This window comes from Neolamprologus multifasciatus, chromosome 18 (assembly GCF_963576455.1).
Source record: "Neolamprologus multifasciatus chromosome 18, fNeoMul1.2, whole genome shotgun sequence".
NCBI lineage: Eukaryota > Metazoa > Chordata > Actinopteri > Cichliformes > Cichlidae > Neolamprologus > Neolamprologus multifasciatus.
This window is the reverse complement of record NC_140456.1, coordinates 36,614,031-36,633,534: the sequence shown is the minus strand read 5'-3', so window position 1 is coordinate 36,633,534 and position 19,504 is coordinate 36,614,031. Positions and strand designations below refer to the sequence as shown.

The following is a 19,504-nucleotide window of genomic DNA, read 5'->3' as shown; positions in this document are numbered from 1 at the left end:
GCCTCGAGGACATTCAGGGACAGCTCAACCAGCCAATAAAGAGACTGCAGCAGGACGTACAGACACGCTGGAACAGCACGTATTACATGCTCCAGTCCCTCATTGAGCAAAAGCGAGTACTGGGCGTGTCCGAGCACGAACTCCCTGACTATCTCACCGCTCACCAATGGGCTCTTATGGAGACGACTGTTGCTGTCCTCACCCCTTTGAGGAACTAACTAAAAAAGTGAGCAGCTACGATGCACTAGCCTCTGATGTCATCCCAGCTGTGACTGTGCTAGTGAGACTTCTAAACAGAGAAACAGACGAACAAATTTAAAATTAAATTTTGTTTTTTTATAATTATTTATTATTTAATATGTTGCATACAACATGCCTTTCATTTTAAATAAATGTTCTTAATTCCAAACTAGTCCCTTGTTTGTTTGTTTTTTGTTAAATTATAGGACTAAAGCTGTTACCTGCTAATTTAAATCATGTTTTTATTAAATACTCGGTATCGGTATCGGCGAGTACTGAAATGCAAGTACTCGTACTCGTTTCCAAAAAAGTGGTATCGGTGCATACCTAGTCTATCGCATTTGGTGTGAACGCACCATTAGAGTAAATTACATAATTTGAGCATTTAAAAATACTCAAGTAAATATTATGCTACGAATGCATTGATGTGTTAAAAAATGTTTGGGATTGTTCACAATATTCACAGATGTGTGATATCAAACATAATTTGTATTTTGGTTTTTTGGTTTGTATTTAAAGGTTTTTCACCTGTGCCTGACTATGGCCAAAAAGAAGATTAAAGAAAAAAAAAAGAAAAACAAAAGATCTGCCTGGTCATTGAGTGAAATCCAGTTAAACACCTGTGATAGATACATCAATCCCTTTCAAGCGGGGAAGCTGCACAAACAAAAGAGCTTGACAGAGGGATAATTCTCCTTAGCTTTGGTGGTAAAAAGCTGTTACATATACCTTGGGGCAGCAGACAGACCTGTGGGGTCTCAAACAAATACAGTTAAGTCCATATATAAAACTTTTGACAGAAAGGCCCACAAACAAACAGCAACTTAAAGCTTCTGCAGTAAAGGCCTGGCAGAGCATTAAAAAGGAGGAAAGCAGCATGTGGTGATGTCCATGAGTTCAACACTTCAGGCTGTCATTGGCCAGCAAAGGGTTTTCAACCAAGTATTAGAAATGAACATTTTATTTTCGCTTATTTAATTTGTCCAGTTACTTTTGAGCCCCTGAAATGAAGGGATTGTGTTAAAAATAAGTTAGTTCTTCATATGTTTATGCAATCTTTTGATTAACCCACTGAATTACAGTGTAAAAAAATATTTGAACCCCTGCTGATTTTGTGAGTTTGCCTACTAACCAGCATGGTAGGTTTATTTGAACAGTGAAAGACAGAACAATAACATTAAAAAATGCTTTTCAAAAAAGTAATACATTACTTCACCAAGGCTATTGAAGTTATACTGATCATTTCTTTGTTAGTGGGCAAACTTACAAAATCAGCTGGGGTTCAAATGATTTCATCCATCTTTAAAGTTGAAAGTCTGCACTAACTAAATTTGAGTTGTTTCATTTAAAATTCACTATGGTAACCAAAATTAGACAAGTTGTCTCCGTCCAAATATTTATGGAAGTAACTGTACAATGCGCAACATGTACATTTAAACTCCTTCTGCTCACAGTAGGACCATCTGATTTTCCAAGTCTTCATCAGCTTCTGTGGCTGGAAATAAAAAACATATTTTTCTTTTCTAACAGGATCCAAGGTAGACCTGGTGCACCTGGACCTGAACCCAGCTGTATGTCCTTAAAGAGTGACTGGTCTATTGATAAGCCTCCTGATTTTAAAGTCCAGCCTGTGTCTTCTGCAGAGAGGTGAGCTGTTAGTAACATGAACTCTTTGATTTAACTGCTTGATGTTGTTGGATATAAACTGCAGTGCAAACACTTCATTCCCTCAACCCCATTTAAACTGTCTCTTTAAAAAAAGCCTTTGGTTTCTAATCAACTGAAAATCCACTTCAGCAAACAGGAAGTGATGCTCATGCTCATGTTTCCTTCATCAGTCATGTCATGCTGTATTTTGGAGGAATTTTGAGGAGGTAACACTAACTTTGCTGCACAGATTTTACTTTTACTCATAAAACTCGGAGCATCAAAAATGACTCAAACACTGGTTATTATTTTTAACTTCTACAAACTAGAGTCACTCTCCTCACTTGTCTCCACTTTTCTAAAAATCCATCAAATAAAACTCGATCTCTAACCTGCTAAAATGTAAAATAGAAAAGTTTCCTCTCTGGCTTTGAGCCATTTGGAGATCAGTTCATCTTCTGCTCACTGAACTGTTGACAGAAAGAGAAATTTGAAGCTTTTCCATGTAAATGTTTGGAGGCTTCAATTATCCATCTGTCCACAAAGGCTGTGCTGTTGACTTTCTGAGTGTAGTTAGCTGGTGGCTGCTACAGAGATCAGCATCACTGGTTTGGCCCTTGGTGTGATGATGAAGTCCTGCAGATAAACAGCTCAAAGTTAGACAAACTTTTAAGGTGGACAGGAAACTGATAAAGCTGTAGAGTAAGATGGCTGATGTGTCAAATAGCTATCAAAGGAAGCATGTGGTACTCATGACGACCTCTGTAAAGCTTCTTTGTGTATGTGAGCTTTAGACAAAAGCATTTCCAATCCAATACAACTTTATTTATAGAGCACTTTAAAAACAACATAGTTGACCAAAGTGCTTTCCAATAATAAAACAGATGGCATTTAAAAACCATCCCCCATGCGTGCACACGTGCACGCACAAACACATCCTCCAACCACACACACCCATATTTTGCTCCATTGCGGTTTATTTATACAAGTAATCTGCAATAAATTACACTCTTTTACACTACGTCCGCACCTACACGGGTATTTTTGAAAACGCCGCTGTTTTGTCCACACGTAATCTTCAGGTTTTACACGCTTACATATACACACGCAGTTACTGTCCCTCCATTTACAAAGGCACAGGCGTCACGGTGTGATTATTTTACGTGTCGTTGTTTTTTTCCTGTGTAATAATATTCAACATTGCTATCAATACATTTTTCAAAAATGCCTCTCTGTGCAAAATGGGTTTAAAAACATAAAAAACTGTGGGATACTGTTAGTCCGTGATTTAGACAGGGGGAACAAATCGTGTTAAGATCCACCTGATATTATTTCTATCCCACTGTAACTTTACTGTATAATGAGCTAACATCTCCAAAATGTCAGGAGTAGTTAAGTGTGCCTATGCCAAGAGGCACACTTATTACTATTCTTAGTCATTGCAAGTGTTTGTGAACTAAAAATCAAGAATGTGGGATACTGTTTGTCTGTGATTTAAACAGCCCAGCGCTGCTCCCGACGAAGGGAAAATCAATCCTGCAGGGAGACCTACCTCGGCACTTGTGCAGGTGAAACCAATGGGAAGATTTGCTTCACCATATTTTCTAGTCTTTGGGTTAGAATGAAGTTGGTTTGGAAACATATTCAGCTATGCTTCATCTCCTGCTTTGCGTTTGTGTGGGAGCCCTGTGCTAGCAGTGTCCAAGTGTTGTTTGTTTGTTTTTTTCCCTTTTCCCTTTACCGTGCCCCCCCTGCAATGGCTCTGCGCCCCCCCTAGGGGGCAGGCCCCACACTTTGGGAAGGTCTACATTAAGCCGACAAAGAAATAAATATAAATAACAATAAAATAAAATAAATACATAAATGAAAAAGAAGATGAAAATAAATCAGTATATATATTAAATATTAAAACATGAGTAAAATAAACAATAAGCTATCCGGTCTTTAAGTGATGATGTGACGAATCCTGCTTCTAGGCCTTCCAGGCCTTGCTCTACAAGCCTTCATTAAAGTACATAAAACAATATAATGAGCAGATACACATGAAAAAATATTTCTCTTATCCCTAACAGTCCCCCTTTTTCATTTCTCACTTTAGGAATGAACTAATTCCTAATTTAGCACATTAAGTTTACTTAAATACAATTCAATTCAATTTTATTTATATAGTGCCAAATCACAACAAAAGTCGCCTCAAGGCGCTTCGTAGATACAGAGAAAAACCCAACAATCATATGACCCCCTCGTGAGCAAGCCCTTTGGCGACAGTGGGAAGGAAAAACTCCCTTTTAACAGGAAGAAACCTCCAGCAGAACCAGGCTCAGTAAGGGGCAGCCATCTGCTGTGACCGGTTGGGGTGAGATAACAGAGACTTTTACGAGAGAGACCTAATATTTAATAATCCACATTTCACTGTTTTAATCTTTGGTTCAGATGTGGATTCTGTGTTGTTCTTTCTTTGTGATTGTTTATGTTTAAATTGTTTATTGCTGGCTTTTAGTTTGTTTTTATCTGTTTGGGAGCTGACATAGTCTCTATAGAGAAGGGTTTTTTTGGGGGGGTAGCATCAGGAGAGAAGCTCCAGACAGGCGTGTTCCATGTTAAAAGCTAAAATATGACAAAAGAAATTATGATAAACAAAACAAAACCTTTCAATTGCCCAACCCTATCTGTCCCCTCAACGGGTTGTATGTTTTCAATGTTTCCTTATTATTTTGTCATAAAAATAAATCAAACAAATAACTTAAGCTGTGAGACAGCACCTTGCGTTTATGCCGGGCTGTGAGCTGCCCTAAATCTACTTTCTTCACCCCCTTTTCAACTAGAATCCCAGTTTAAAACTATTCCTGACTTCCCTCAGTGCACACTGTAAACTCCAAAAGATACAATTAGCTTTTCCTGGTAAAAGGTCCTAGATTATTTTGTCAACCTTTGGAAACATCCTCTATAGAGTTAACTTGTTTCATCTTTAAAACTTAGGCCTGGTTTCTTCGCCCCCTTTAACGGGTAGCGCACTGTGTTTGGGCAATTTACATAACATATAAATCCTGCAACAATTCCTAAAGTCCCTCTCATTACTTTTATGCTCCCATTATAACCTGTGTCTAACAAGCTTTTGATCTTCTTTGCAATGAAAACAACTAGGTGTCTTTGTGCTCTGTTCTTCTCTATTCTCTGGTTGGTTCCGTTCGGTCTCGGGCTTCCAGGATTCTCGCCACCCCTGTGGTCGCTGTGGTCCTGAAATCTTCTCCTGTAAAGGATAGAAAACAAAAAGCGTCTCTCTGCTACACCTCACTAATCTACTGTGTTCATTAATGTTCCTTTAATTATTCAAAGTTGGTTCACCATATCATGTTCTGGGCTCTATCCTTTATATTAACTTTACTTAATCTCAATGCTCTTTATGTGTGTAAGCAACACTTTTAGTTTTATTAAACACGCCCAGGGTAAGATATAAACCATCACCATCTGAGCATAAAAACAGACAGAGATCTTGTCTGAACAGCTCAATTCAGCATGGTTTCATTCATTAGAGTTACGCCCCTTGTCGCGTTCTAAGAACATAATTTACATCTTAAGAACATCATTTGCATATTTTACAGACAATGGTCAATTTTTAGAGCTAAAGTCAGACACCCAAGTTCCTCTTTCTAGCATCTTCTTTCCATACCAGGCAATAAGTTTCAAGCCTACATGGTCCCTGAGATGGATGCTCTTCTTTAACTAATCTCCTGTCATCTGTTACCAACTAGACTAAAATGCAGTTAGAAGTTAAATGAATTTCAGGCCTTTGGCCTGTCAGGTTTATGGATTCTATGTGTTTGTAAGCGTGTATGCTGTTTATCCTTCTATGCTCCAAGTCACTTACACAATAGATTGTCTGGACATCGCGCCAAACAAAGCTTGAAACCTTCAATAGACTGGGCATCAACTCTTTCATGAGCACAATCGTAATGTGTATAAAAAATCATTTGTACGTATATAATCTTCAATGTTATTCATTTGGGTAAGCGACACTTTCAACACCCTCTTAAGAAGCTCTCCCCTTCTCTCATCTGATCATCTCAAGCACGTCCTGTACCAAACTTGCTTCCTCTTTTCAAGCCCACATTTAATTACAAGCTCTACCACATTTGCTCTATATGGCTGTCTCACTCTTGACATGTTTCCTGTCAACTTATTCATGGCATGTCTATCTTTACAGCTTCTGCATCACCAGTTCCTACACAAAGACAAAGCAAACTGTGTTTCACCTCTACCCTAGAAATAGATCTATGTAATATCTGTATGTGTAAGCCTGCATTATAACCACTTATTCTATAAATCAGAAAGAAATCAAACATTTTCTACTCCTAAAATCTTCGCTAGTTTTCCCCAAAGCATATCTTCTATTCTGTCCCGCAGTTTCCCTTTAAGCTTGGCATACAGCTTCTTATGAACACCGGCATTTTATCTTCTACACAGGATTCAGTTCATTTTAATCCTTTAACTTAAACATGAAAATAACAATTTCTGCCTCAGTTTTACCATATGTAAATGATCAAACACCCCAAAAGTCATAAAATGATCCTAAAACCCATTTCGAATTAAACCTTAAATCCCCCTTTTGTGACACATCTTATGTGTCACAAACTCAAAATGCTTCACCCGAGCTTAGGAAATCAAAAGAAAAAGGCTAGTCATATCATTTCTCGAAACACCTCAGCAATCCTCCTCTCAGGTATCTCTGCTTTCATTCCTTAAACCTGTGTTTAAGGAATGAAATCAATTTAATCATCATGTCAAATCTTTTCAAACTCCTGGCTCCATCCACAGCCTGCAGCCTTGCAACTTCCTAGAAACAAAACCTGTGTGTTAACCCGAACTTCACATTTCATACTCAGTTTTCCCCACTTATGATCCAATCTGTGTTATAAGAAAGAAAACTTAAAACAGAACAGTTATCAGTCATGTGTTTAACCTTAGTCCAGTCTTTATCGCAGTGTCCAGTCGGTCCAACTTTAGTCCACATCCACAAATTTTTACAGCGCTGTTATTCACTCTTGCAGGCCTGCTTAGAACAAAAATGAAAAAAAAGAGAGCTGATTATTAGCTCATTAAAGCTCAAAACAAAATCACCTGACAGGTTTTCTCTAAGTACACTGTTACAAAAATAATGGGCACCTCTTAGACATGTCCATGTTTAATAAAACTCCCTCTATTAAAATAAGAAGAGGACCCAAAGCAAACTAACTGAATCAACCCATCACTACAACAACAACCTCAAATATCTTAAACACACAAAAGTTTTGCCACAAGTTCTTCAGGGTCCTAACACTCCGAAGTCATCTGACATAATTTCACCTGCTCAATACACAGAAAGTCTTGTTAAACGCCACACAACTTGTACACCATCATCACTAAATTCTAAATTTTCTTTTCTAAAAACTACTACACACTAAGCGATTTGGACAAGATGATAAACAGACTCACACGCTCAACATGCTGTCTAATCTTCATGAGCTCTCTTGTATTTCTAAGGTTAATGCATTTTCTGTTTGTGTGTGTGATTTTGTATGTTTCTTTTTTCAGTGTTTCAGACTCCTTTACAATTTTCCACTTAAACAGTCAGTTTTCTCTTTCCCAAATTTGCTAACCCAAATTTTGATTCCCCACCTTAACTGCATTCCTTGTCCTCAGCCAGGAGTTAGCTTGCTTGTGAGGTTCAGGGACACATGGTGCTGTATAACACTTCAACCAAAAACTTGGCCTGAACGTTTCTAATAATGTTAACCTATAACTTTCTTCCAACCGCTGCATGTGGAAAATTGGTCCAGGTCTGCTTCCACCTAAAAATAACAAAACTGAGACATTTTCATTATTATCATCACTGCTAAACCGACCTGCTTCTCTCTCTCCGGTCAGAAATACCAATTTATGTCATGTATGTAAGTGTAAGCTGCTTCTTCATTGCATTTATGTTATGTGGTTATATTAATTGAGTGTAAGCTGCTTCTTCATTGCATAGGTATTTTTATAATCAAGTTTAATTCATGCCTCTTTGCGCTGAGCTGTAGATTCAAACTGTCTCACTTCTGATTCTTTCCAAAAATAATTTCACATGTAACAATTTGTGTGTGTGTGTTTTCTATTCACACACACAAGGTTCAAATGCTTTTGGACCTTCGTTTTTCTCAATCTCATGACTCGGACTCACGATGGACCTTGGGAGGCGCCAACTTGATGTGCTCTGTCTCCTCCACCAGCGTATCCTGCCTGCCTTTACCCACCCTACGCAAGAAACGCTACAGGAAGCGGGGTAAACGGAGCGGCATTCGTGTCCGCCTTAAGGCTTATTTTCGAGCTCAGGCTATGGCTGATCCATATGCTACCATGGACCTTCTACCTACCTTTTCCTGCTCCCAGCACCGGCTTTCTGCTCGGTCACTCAGCTGTCGGTGGATTTGCTTCGCCGGGCAGCAAGACTACCCCGCCCTCCCAGAGGCATGCCTACCTATTCGGACCGTCTTCCAGAGGTGGTGCGTGCCGCAACAATCTAAGTCATCTGCGCCGCGCTACGAGCAGAGACGCAACTATGACGCGGATGGCTCTACTGAATGTAAGGTCACTGGTGAACAAGACTTTTATTTTAAATGACTTCTTCCTCTCTTCCTGGCTTGACATCTTGTTCCTGACAGAGACATGGATTCGCCCTGATGACTCCTTCTCCTTCTCGGAGCTTCTCCCCCCTGACTGTTCCTTCTTTAGCTCACCAAGGCTTACGGGTAGAGGTGGTGGCTTAACCTCAGTTTTTAAAAATATACATAAAGCTCGGCAACTGCCTTCTCCTACCTACAGTAGCTTTGAAGTTCAATTAGTGGAACTGTTCAATTCTTCTAAAACCTTGTGTGCCGTGGTTTATCGACCGCCGAAGTATAATAAATTTTTTATTCATGATTTTACTGATCTGTTAGGATCTATTTTTGTCGATTATGACTGTGTTCTTATTACTGGTGATTTTATCATTCATATTTGCTGTAAGGATGACCTCTTAGCCACAGACTTTCTTACCTTAACTGACTCTTTTAACCTTGTTCAGTGGGTTAATGGGCCAACCCACTTCAAAGGCCATACCCTCGATTTGGTTTTCTCATATGACTTGGATATTTGTATTAAGCATATTGATAATGTTGGGATCTCTGATCACTTCTGTCAGGCGTTGTGGAGTGGAGGCGAGGAAGAAGGAACCCAAACGCAGGACTCGCAGGTAGGTGAAGCTGGGTGATTTATTGATGACGGAATGAACACACAGAACAGAGGAAGGACATGGCTGGCTGGACGACTGACTGAATGACCGAACGAACGAAGGAGGACTGACTGACTGGCTGGCTGACCGAATGCTGGCGGAAACAACAACATAACCTAAACATCATCAATGACACGACAAAGCACGAGTGGAAACAGAAGACTTAAATACACAGACTGATGAGGATGATAATGAGAGACCGGTGAGTACACAGCTGAACATAATCTGGCTAATGGCACGAGACGAGGTGACACAGGAACAAACAGGAAATGAAACAGGAAGTGGCAAAATAAACTGAACATGAACAAAACGGAAAGCACTGGGTCACCGACCCAGGAACCCTGACAGTACCCCCCCCCTCCAAAGGCCGGCACCCGACGGCCAAAAGAAAGAAAAACCAGAACAGGGCGGGCGGAGGGGGCCCAGGACGGAGGGACGGAGTCCAAAACAGAAACAGTTCAGGTGGGCGGCCGCGTGGCCGGCGGCCGAGACGGGACAGTTCAGGTGGGCGGCCGCGTGGCCGGCGGCCGAGACGAGACAGTTCAGGTGGGCGGCCGCGAGGAAGGCGGCGACGGCCGCTGAGCTGGTCCGGTGGGCGGCCGCGAGGAAGGCGGCGGCGGCGGCTGCGAGGAAGGTGGCGGCGGCGGCTGAGCAGGTCCGGTGGGCGGCCGCGCCGGCGATGACGTCCAGAACGTGGCTGGGGCGACGGTGCGGCAGCCGCAGGACCAGGCGAAGCAGAGGCTGGCGACGCGGCAGCCGCAGGACCAGGCGAAGCAGAGGCTGGCGACGCGGCAGCCGCTGGACCAGGCGAAGCAGAGGCTGGCGACGAGTCTGAGGCCGACCCAGGCGAAGCAGACGCTGAAGCTGAAGCCGAGTCTGAGGCCGGCCCAGGCGAAGCAGACGCTGAAGCTGAAGCCGAGTCTGAGGCTGGCCCAGGCGAAGCAGACGCTGAAGCTGAAGCCGAGTCTGAGGCTGGCCCAGGCGAAGCAGACGCTGAAGCTGAAGCCGGGTCTGAGGCTGGCCCAGGCGACGATGATGAAGCCGGGTCTGAGGCTGGACCAGGCGACGATGATGAAGCCGGAGCTGGACCAGGCGACGGCGTGGGTGATGATGAAGCCGGAGCTGGACCAGGCGACGGCGTGGGTGATGATGAAGCCGGAGCTGGACCAGGCGACGGCGTGGGTGATGATGAAGCCGGAGCTGGACCAGGCGACGGCGTGGGTGAAGCTGAGGCCGCAGCTGGCGAGGATGAAGACACGGAGGCCGCAGCTGGCGAGGATGAAGACACGGAGGCCGCAGCTGGCGAGGATGAAGACACGGAGGCCGCAGCTGGCGAGGATGAAGACACGGAGGCCGCAGCTGGCGAGGATGAAGACACGGAGGCCGCAGCTGGCGGCTGGACGGGCTCCTCGGGCCCTCCAGCTGACGAGGCAGAAGACTGGACGGGCTCCTCGGGCCCTCCAGCGGACGGGACAGGAGGCTGGACGGGCTCCTCGGGCCCTCCAGCAGACGGGACAGGAGGCTGGACGGGCTCCTCGGGCCCTCCAGCGGACGAGACAAGAGGCTGGACGGGCTCCTCGGGCCCTCCAGCGAGAACAGTCTCGGGACCAGCGGGCACAGGGGCCCCTGGCAGGCGCAGAACAGAACCAGCAGGCGCGAAGACCTCTGGCAGGAACAGAACAGAACCAGCGGGCGCGGAGGCCCCTGGCTGGAGACAGGCAGGGCCAGCGGGCGCGGAGGCCCCTGGCTGGAGACAGGCAGGGCCAGCGGGCGCGGAGGCCCCTGGCTGGAGACAGGCAGGGCCAGCGGGCGCGGAGGCCCCTGGCTGGAGACAGGCAGGGCCAGCGGGCGCGGAGGCCCCTGGCTGGAGACAGGCAGGGCCAGCAGGCGCGGAGGCCCCTGGCGGGAGAGCGGCCGGGCCAGCGGGCGCGGAGGCCCCTGGCGGGAGAGCGGCCGGGCCAGCGGGCGCGGAGGCCCCTGGCGGGAGAGCGGCCGGGCCAGCGGGCGCGGAGGCCCCTGGCGGGAGAGCAGGAGGGCTCACAGCTGGCTCTGGGTGCTGTGGCTGCAGGTCCGGGGACTGAATCGACTGGATGGGAGGCGACTGGACTGACTGGACTACAGACTGGACTACAGGGGACTGGAGGACGGGAGGAGACTGGACTACAGGGGACTGGAGGACGGGAGGAGACTGGACTACAGGGGACTGGAGGACGGGAGGAGACTGGACTACAGGGGACTGGAGGACGGGAGGAGACTGGACTACAGGGGACTGGAGGACGGGAGGAGACTGGACTACAGGGGGCTGGAGTGAAGGCTGAAGAGCAGGTGAGTGAACTGACTGGAGTGGAAGCTGAACAGCAGGTGAGTGAACTGACTGGAGTGGAAGCTGAACAGCAGGTGAGTGAACTGACTGGAGTGGGGAAGCTAAGGGATGAACAGAGGTTGGCGATGCTAATGGCTGAGCTAATGACAGAGTTACCGAGGGGGATAAGATGGCGGCCTGGGCTAATAAGGCTGGTGCCTGAGCAGGGGACACTTCAGCTAGCCTAACCAGGGACAGTGCGAGGGCGTGAAAGGTTGGATCAGGAGGTGGATGAAGAGGTGAAGCAGTAGGTGGGCCGGTTAGCTCTTCCAAGCCTCCAGGGAGGTCAGGCTGGGTTGAGGCTGCCCTCAGCCTGGGCGCTGGGACAGGCACGGGAGGTGGCTGGACACCAGTCAACCCCACCCGGGAAACAAGAGTGGATGTGGAGGTAGACTGCGTCGCAGCTGCCTTCCTCCTGGGAGCTGGCACCGGTGTGGGTGTAGGCCGGGCCCTAGACATCTGAGGAGGTGAAATGGCTGAAGAAGAAGGCCAAATCTGGGCTGCCGTGCTGGTGGGGAATGGCTGAGTGACGGGTGTGGAAATGGTGACCGGGTGTGTGCTACTGGCAGGTTTATCAGAGTTCAGTCTGTTTTTTCTGCCACCACGATTTACAGTCTTTGCGGGAGCACAGCAGAAAAACTCTTCCCAGTCTACATCATCCAGGAGGGAATCTCCCCATGAATCTGTGGTGGATCTGTTATGTGTTTTATGTGAATAATCAGATGATGGATGTGGAAAACAGTTAGTGGAACTCACCACCGGGAGTGGTTGAAAATAGTCCATATTATGGCGGCGTGTGCGCCGCTTTCTTCGGGAAGAGGAAGCGGCCGGGGTAAACAGCTGAGCCCCTGGCGCGTTAGCCTCCATTGAGTCGAGGTGGGAGGCGTAGCCGCGGTGCCGTGGCGAAGGTGGAGGGCCGGCGAATGAGGCGGCGGGTGTGTGAACGAGGAGCGGAGCGGCGAGAGAGGGAGCGGCCGAAACGCGGCATGAAACGTCCGCTCTCCGCGGCAAATGCTCCGGGGCAGGTGTGGCAGCAGGTGGGGGTCTCCGAGGCCCGCCCAGAGCCAGGCGAGTCCCCTCGAAGACGTGCTCTCGCTCCGCGAAGAGCCGCTGTTTTCCCCTGACCAACTCTGCCCAACGGTAAAGCGCTGCCACCTGCCGCTCATTGAGGTCCGAGTCCGCTGGGTCCCAATCGTGTCTTCGTGGCACGGGTCGTGTCATTCTGTCAGGCGTTGTGGAGTGGAGGCGAGGAAGAAGGAACCCAAACGCAGGACTCGCAGGTAGGTGAAGCTGGGTGATTTATTGATGACGGAATGAACACACAGAACAGAGGAAGGACATGGCTGGCTGGACGACTGACTGAATGACCGAACGAACGAAGGAGGACTGACTGACTGGCTGGCTGACCGAATGCTGGCGGAAACAACAACATAACCTAAACATCATCAATGACACGACAAAGCACGAGTGGAAACAGAAGACTTAAATACACAGACTGATGAGGATGATAATGAGAGACCGGTGAGTACACAGCTGAACATAATCTGGCTAATGGCACGAGACGAGGTGACACAGGAACAAACAGGAAATGAAACAGGAAGTGGCAAAATAAACTGAACATGAACAAAACGGAAAGCACTGGGTCACCGACCCAGGAACCCTGACAACTTCCCAGTTATCTTTGACACTGACCTGTGTAAGATTGAACTGTTTCCTGAGAATCCCCGACGCCCTATGCGTATTATTAATTATGAATCTGTGACTAAATTTTCTGTGGCTTTTCTCAACTCTGCCTCGACTAATAGCTTTGACTGTTCCAAACATCATATGGTTGACGACATTGCTAATTCTTTGCTATCCATGTGTTCTTCCATCCTTGATCAAAATGAAATCTCCTAGAATCCATTCTCAACGTTGGTTTAATGATTCTACGCGTCCCCTTCGGCGTGTATGCCGCCAAGCTGAGAGGAAATGGAAGAAAGATAATCTCCAGGTATCTTTTGATACTTTGCGTTCTAGCCGCCTGGAGTTTCAAATTGCTGCTAAATGTGCTAAAGCAGCCTTTTTCTCTGATATTATTTTGACCAATTGCCATAATCCTCGATTGCTATTTAAAATCTTTAATTCAGTGGTTAATCCCTGCCCTGATATGCCGATGGTCCCATCCTCAGCTCTCTGTGAACAATTTCTAAAATACTTTGCTGATAAAATCCTATCTCTCAAATCCTCACTCCCCCTAGTGGTGAGCCCTGCTCTCACTGGAGAATGTGCTTCAACTTTTCATCAGTTTGAGCCAGTGTCACTCTGTGCACTTAAGCAAATTGTCAAGCAACTGAAAATTACTAGTTATGCATATGAACCTCTTCCGCCTCGCATTGTGAAGGATGGCTTTGATGTAATTGGGCCCAGTATTCTATTTTTAATGAACTCATCATTGTCTTCTGGCTATGTTCCCTCTGTTTTTAAACATGCTATAGTGCAACCTGTTCTTAAAATGTGTGTCTTGATCATTGTGATTTCGTTAATTATAGGCCGATATCCAAACTTCCGTTCCTCTCAAAAATCCTAGAGAAGATCTCGCAACTCCAGGCTTACCTGGATGCACATGACATCTGTGATAAATTTCAATCTGGTTTTAAACCACGCCACAGCACTGAAACAGCTTTGCTGAGAGTCCTTAATGATCTTCTCTTAATTACTGATTCAGGGCATTCTGCTGTATTAGTCTTATCGGATTTGTCCTCAGCCTTTGACATGGTTGACCATAATATTTTATTAACAAGGTTAGAATGCACTGTGGGCATTCGGGGTGAAGCCCTTAATTGGTTCAATTCATACCTTTTGAACAAGTCTTTCTCCGTTACCTTGGGTACTTATTCTTCCTCAACTGCATCCTTATGCTGTGGTGTGCCCCAAGGCTCTGTGCTTGGAACAATGTTATTCTCATTATATATGCTCACTCTAGGCTTAATCTTTGAAAAAATATAACATTTCTTATCGCCTCTATGCCGATGATATACAAATTTATTTTCAATTAGATGATGATGACATTGCTCCTTCGTTGCACTGCTTCCTCAAGTGCATGAGAGAAGTCAGAGAATGGCTTTCAGACAATTCCCTTATCCTGAATGAAAAGAAAACGGAGATTGTGGTGTTTGGCAACCATATCCCTAGGGGCCTGTCAGCTGATACCTTTGTTTCCTTTGCCACTTCTTTCTCTGACTCAGTTAGTCAGTTATTGTCTTAATTTTCCTGTTTTTATTGTAAAGCACTTTGGTGTACCACTGGTTTTTTAAATGTGCTATACAAATAAAGTTGTATTGTATTGTATTGTATTGTATTCTATTCATTCATGTAATCGTTAATTCATTAATTTATTTATTTTCCTCAGTCTTTTTCTTTTTTTTCTTTTTTTTTTTTGTGATGTGGTGGACAATCCTAAACCTCCATGAGTTAGCTTCCATTTTCAATCCAATTATATCCTGTACTCTCGCACTCAAACTCGTCCAGGCTTGACCTCTGACTGGTCCCTGTCCCTCTTCTCACTGTGTCCTGTTTGGCCTTCAAATCTCCAGGAAACACAGGCTCAACTCAGCTGTTTTCTTCTTCTCTGTTTCTTCTCTGTTGATCTTTCAGTCTTTTCTTGTAGGTTAACTCCCAGCATGGCAAATATCCAGTGCCTTCAAACAGTCATGTCACTTGTTTCAGCTTCAGGTTCCCAGCTTGTAATTCAAAGCTCATGTTCCATCAGTGGTATTCATACATGCTGCCGCTTGACCCTTCTGTGTTATAGTTCAGTTGCACTGTCTTTTGCCTGCTGTTAACTCTTCAAGTCCACGATGTTCTGTCTGTCTTCTGTCTTCATCAGGAGATTAACTGTCCTTTAAGCTTCTTCTCAGGGTGGGGACAGAATGAGAGGTCAAGCTGCAAATTTTTAAGCCAAAGGCTGGCATGTTTCTCATCCCAATTCTGTTAATCTATCCTTTTGCCGCTCTACTCATGTTTTCAGGTTGAGGAAACTCCACCTGTATTAACACACTAAAACATGTAATTAATATCATTTTACTACTTTTTCTTAAGACGTTCAGTCTCTAATTCCTCTGTTTTCATGTTGTAACGTCTCTCACCAGCTCACAAGCTATAATCAGACTTCCTGTTTGACACACACACCCTGCAGTTTGCCTACGCACACAGTTTTCTCTCAGACTTCCTCTTTCTCCCGCACTCTGCTATGAACCTACGTAGTGTTATTATTACTTATTTATTATTTTGTACAAATCACACAGAATCACTCAAAATACGCTTTCCTAAGAGTATTTTATCAAACATGCTTTTTTGAATCAGAAAGAGGAAGTAGACAACACTCAGTAACTGCGTATATCCTCTTAAAAGAGAAGAGAAATAAACACATATGGGACAATTCTCCCCATCTTAGACAAAATGTGACCTTAAATGTCCTTTTCGAAGTCATGTTCTTCTCTACACACAACTCTTGGCGTCCAGGGCATAAAACTTTGAACATAATTTTTTTACTTTACCAGAACTAGACCTAATCTAAATCCTGTCTCATTCACTGCTGAAGTTCTAGTTCAATGAACACATGTGTCGCAGTTTAAAATTAAAAGAGGAAGTAACTCACACCCAAGAACTGTGTGTGTAACCTTTGGACTTATAACTCTGATATAAGTCCACACAGTGCGCCGACTATGGAGAACCTGCAAGTTCAGTTTTTTTTTTAAATTCTCCACACACTTGAAAAACTGTTTCTGTCATTTATCTGCCCAAAAACTTCATCAAATGGACCTCGCCGGGTCCAGTAATCTTCAGCACATGTATCTCACCGCCGCCAGTGAGGATTTAAAAACAGTTTCTTGTCTCAGTTTACCCAGCATTCACTTATCAGATGGATCGCAGCCGATCCAGCAATATCAACACAATTGTGTATCCTCATGTACACAACTTAATCTTCACTTGTATCACAGCACATCTAGTACTATTTTCAGAAGTACTTCACCATTGGTAAACATTTATTTTCCTTTAAAATCAATTTACCATTAGAACTCAAGATCACAGCTGACTCGATTCTCTGAAATCCTGAGTCAGTTAGACACCTTGTCCAGCTCAAGGCGTCCTTTTCATCAAACTCATCGGCCACATTTGTTCTCTCTGTTGCACGACGAACCGGGCGGAAACACCAAATATTAAACCCCGATTCTTTTGTCCCCATGACAGAACAGAGAAAACGACTCATAGTGTGTTAAAATATTGATATTTCTTGTATTCAATCATCTTCCGGAAGAGAGAGACCTCTGCACAGCTCAAACGCCAGTTGCAAGAGCTCTCTAACATTAGAATCATAAACTGTGCCTCATATAGGTTTTATTTTGGTACTTTACATGTCACACACTCTCAAACATTGCTTATATGGCAAGTTCCTCATTTCAGTGTCTTATCTATTAATATGGCTGTGCACTAAAACTTCCTGTTTTTCAGTCTGGCTGAGCACTTAGTTTGTGAGTTAAAAGTGGCCTTGCTCTACAAGCCTTCATTAAAGTACATAAAACAATATAATGAGCAGATACACATTAAAAAATATTTCTCTTATCCCTAAGACAGTGTAACAACAAAGTGCACTTTAACATTGAAACATTGCCCCCATAAAAAAATTTCTGAGGCTTGAATTCTGAAAGACATCCTTCTCGGTCTCTATAATTAGTTTTAAATAAACATAACTTAAATTATACTGTAAATTATCTCAATGCAGTTGTTCATCTCCAGTCCACTTTATATCAGACTGGTGAAGCCCTCTCTGCTAACTGTATTTATAGGCATCATGACTTTAGCCAAAAAATGTGTAATGGCCTCTGTTATTTCTTTGTAGCGCTTCGACATTTTCTCATAAGGAGTTCCACTTGAAAAACTCTGATACAGAGACGGCTGTTGGACTGCTGTGCTCTTTGTCTTAACATTAGCAACCTTTGTTTGGCTAGCCCTGTCTTTCTGGAACTCTTCAAACTGTTCTCTGTGGTTGTATTGAAGATGATGATGGAGATTTGTGTTTCCTCTGGTGGTTGCTACACTTGTTCGGCAAATTTTGCAGAGTGCCTGTGTTTGGAGAAGTCGTCTTTATCAAATCCAAAAGTACCTCCAAATAAACGAGGTACTATTTTTTTTTTTTAAGCCACGAGTTCATAGTCAGTAGCGTTCTCGTCATGAGTCTCACTCCCATTACAACTCTGACTCGTTGCTGCAGCGTTGTTCGCTCCCCACCTGCGTAGGAGGCGGATCTTTAATCCATTTGATTGGTTAATGCCGTGAAGGGCTCTATTCGACTGGTCAAATGTTTAAAGGGGTTTCTTTGATTGGTAAATTCTTTAAAGCATGTGTGTAAACATTTTAAGGTACCCAATTATCGCAGTTTACGCTGTCTTTTGTGATGGGCCCATCGCACAGGCTGATATCGCGATGACAATAGATTTTAGATTTATTGTGCAGGCCTAATAAAGTCCATTACAATAATCAAGGCACAAATGCATGTAAAAATCTGTCCAAGTCACAAAAAGAAATAAAAGGTTTGACTTTAGAAAAATAAATAAATGCATCAGCTGAAAAAAGCTATTTCTCACCACTGTATTTATCTTTTTGTCCATTTTAAGAACTGTGTCAATTTTTACTTCAAGGTTGGTGACAATTGGTTTGACACAGGATGTCAGAGGGCCCAAGTCAGTTGGTGGGACAGGGGAAAGTAAATAAATGTTAAAAAGAAGGGGCCCAAGGATGGATCCTTGAGGTTATCCACATTGGAGGGGGCAGAAGATAAATAAAATTTACCAAGTGGGACAGAGAAACTTCTGTCAGACAGGTATGACTTGAACCACTTCAAGGCAGTGCCTCTAATTCCAACATGATGTTCTAGGCGAGAAATCAAAATATTGTGATCTACTGTATCAAGAGCTGCTGTGAGATCCAAAAGCACAAGTAAGACAGAATTCCTAGTGTCTGCAGTTAGTAAGATATCATTAAAAACTCTCAAAAGTGCAGACTCTGTGCTTTGAAGTGCTTTAAAACCTGACTGAAATACCTCAAAAATGTTTTGACTCTTTAAAGTCTCTAGCTGTGAAGACACTACTTTTTCCAACATTTTGGAAGCAAAAATAAGCTTTGAAATTTGTCTGAAATTACACAACAAAGAGGCAACCAGGTCAGGGTGTTTCAGCAGAGGCTGGACCACTGCCTGTTTGAAAGTTACAGGTACATCGCCTAAAGACAGGCTGCTGTTTATAAGCCTTTGAATATAAGGTCCAATAGTGTCCCAAACGTCTTTTAAAAAAGTGAGGGGAAAGGACATCACTGGGAGAGCCAGACTTGATTTGGGTGGAAGTGGCTACAAAACTGCTAAAGGTGTGAAAATAACAGAAGGGTCATAAGAAGGGGGTAAGATATGTGCTGTAATAGTTAAATCTTGTCAACAAAGAAATTTTAAAAAAGCTTCACAAGTTTTGACAGAAGCGTCTGACATGTTGGATTGGGGAGGGTTAAGAACAGAGTTTAAAATACTAAATAAGACACGGGGCTTATGGCAGTTATCATTAATAACACCTGCAAATTAGGCGGATTTCTGGTTCTTAACAGTTTTCTGATATTTTTGCCAGCTATATCATAAGACACTTGTAGCTTGTGTTTTTTTTCTGTTTACATTCTGCTTTTCTGCACTCTCTTCGAGCAGACGAGGGATGTTGTTCAGCAATGGCTCAGACTTTGATTTAGGCCACCTGACCTTCATGGGAGCAACAGTGTCCAGAATGTTTTGACAAGTAGAGAACATTTTTGCAATCAGCTCCTCGGTGTCAGCACAGGCTGAGAGCTCTGAATCAACATTAAAGGCCTTCTTAAAGGCGGAGGAAAACTGAGCGGCACTTGATGGTTTAAACATGCGAGAAGCAGTAGGAGGACACAAGTAGTGATATTAC

At 44.0% G+C, this 19,504-nt stretch overlaps 2 protein-coding genes across 4 annotated transcripts in view; one reads left to right on the top strand and one right to left on the bottom strand.

Annotated features, from left to right (window-relative positions):
- The window catches only part of LOC146498584 (protein NLRC3-like), a 350,052-nt gene that overhangs the window by 162,642 nt on the left and 167,906 nt on the right, over positions 1-19,504 (bottom strand). The window lies entirely within an intron of this gene.
- Positions 1-19,504, top strand: part of LOC146498586 (NLR family CARD domain-containing protein 3-like) — an 86,194-nt gene that overhangs the window by 7,983 nt on the left and 58,707 nt on the right. For both annotated transcript variants that reach the window (XR_014870541.1, XM_085140015.1), the window contains exon 3: positions 1,771-1,887. Coding sequence is in view for 1 of the 2 variants with exons in the window: in XM_085140015.1 (XP_084996141.1) it covers positions 1,771-1,887 (117 nt within the window). In the remaining variant the exon portion in view is untranslated. The remainder of the gene's footprint in view (positions 1-1,770; positions 1,888-19,504) is intronic.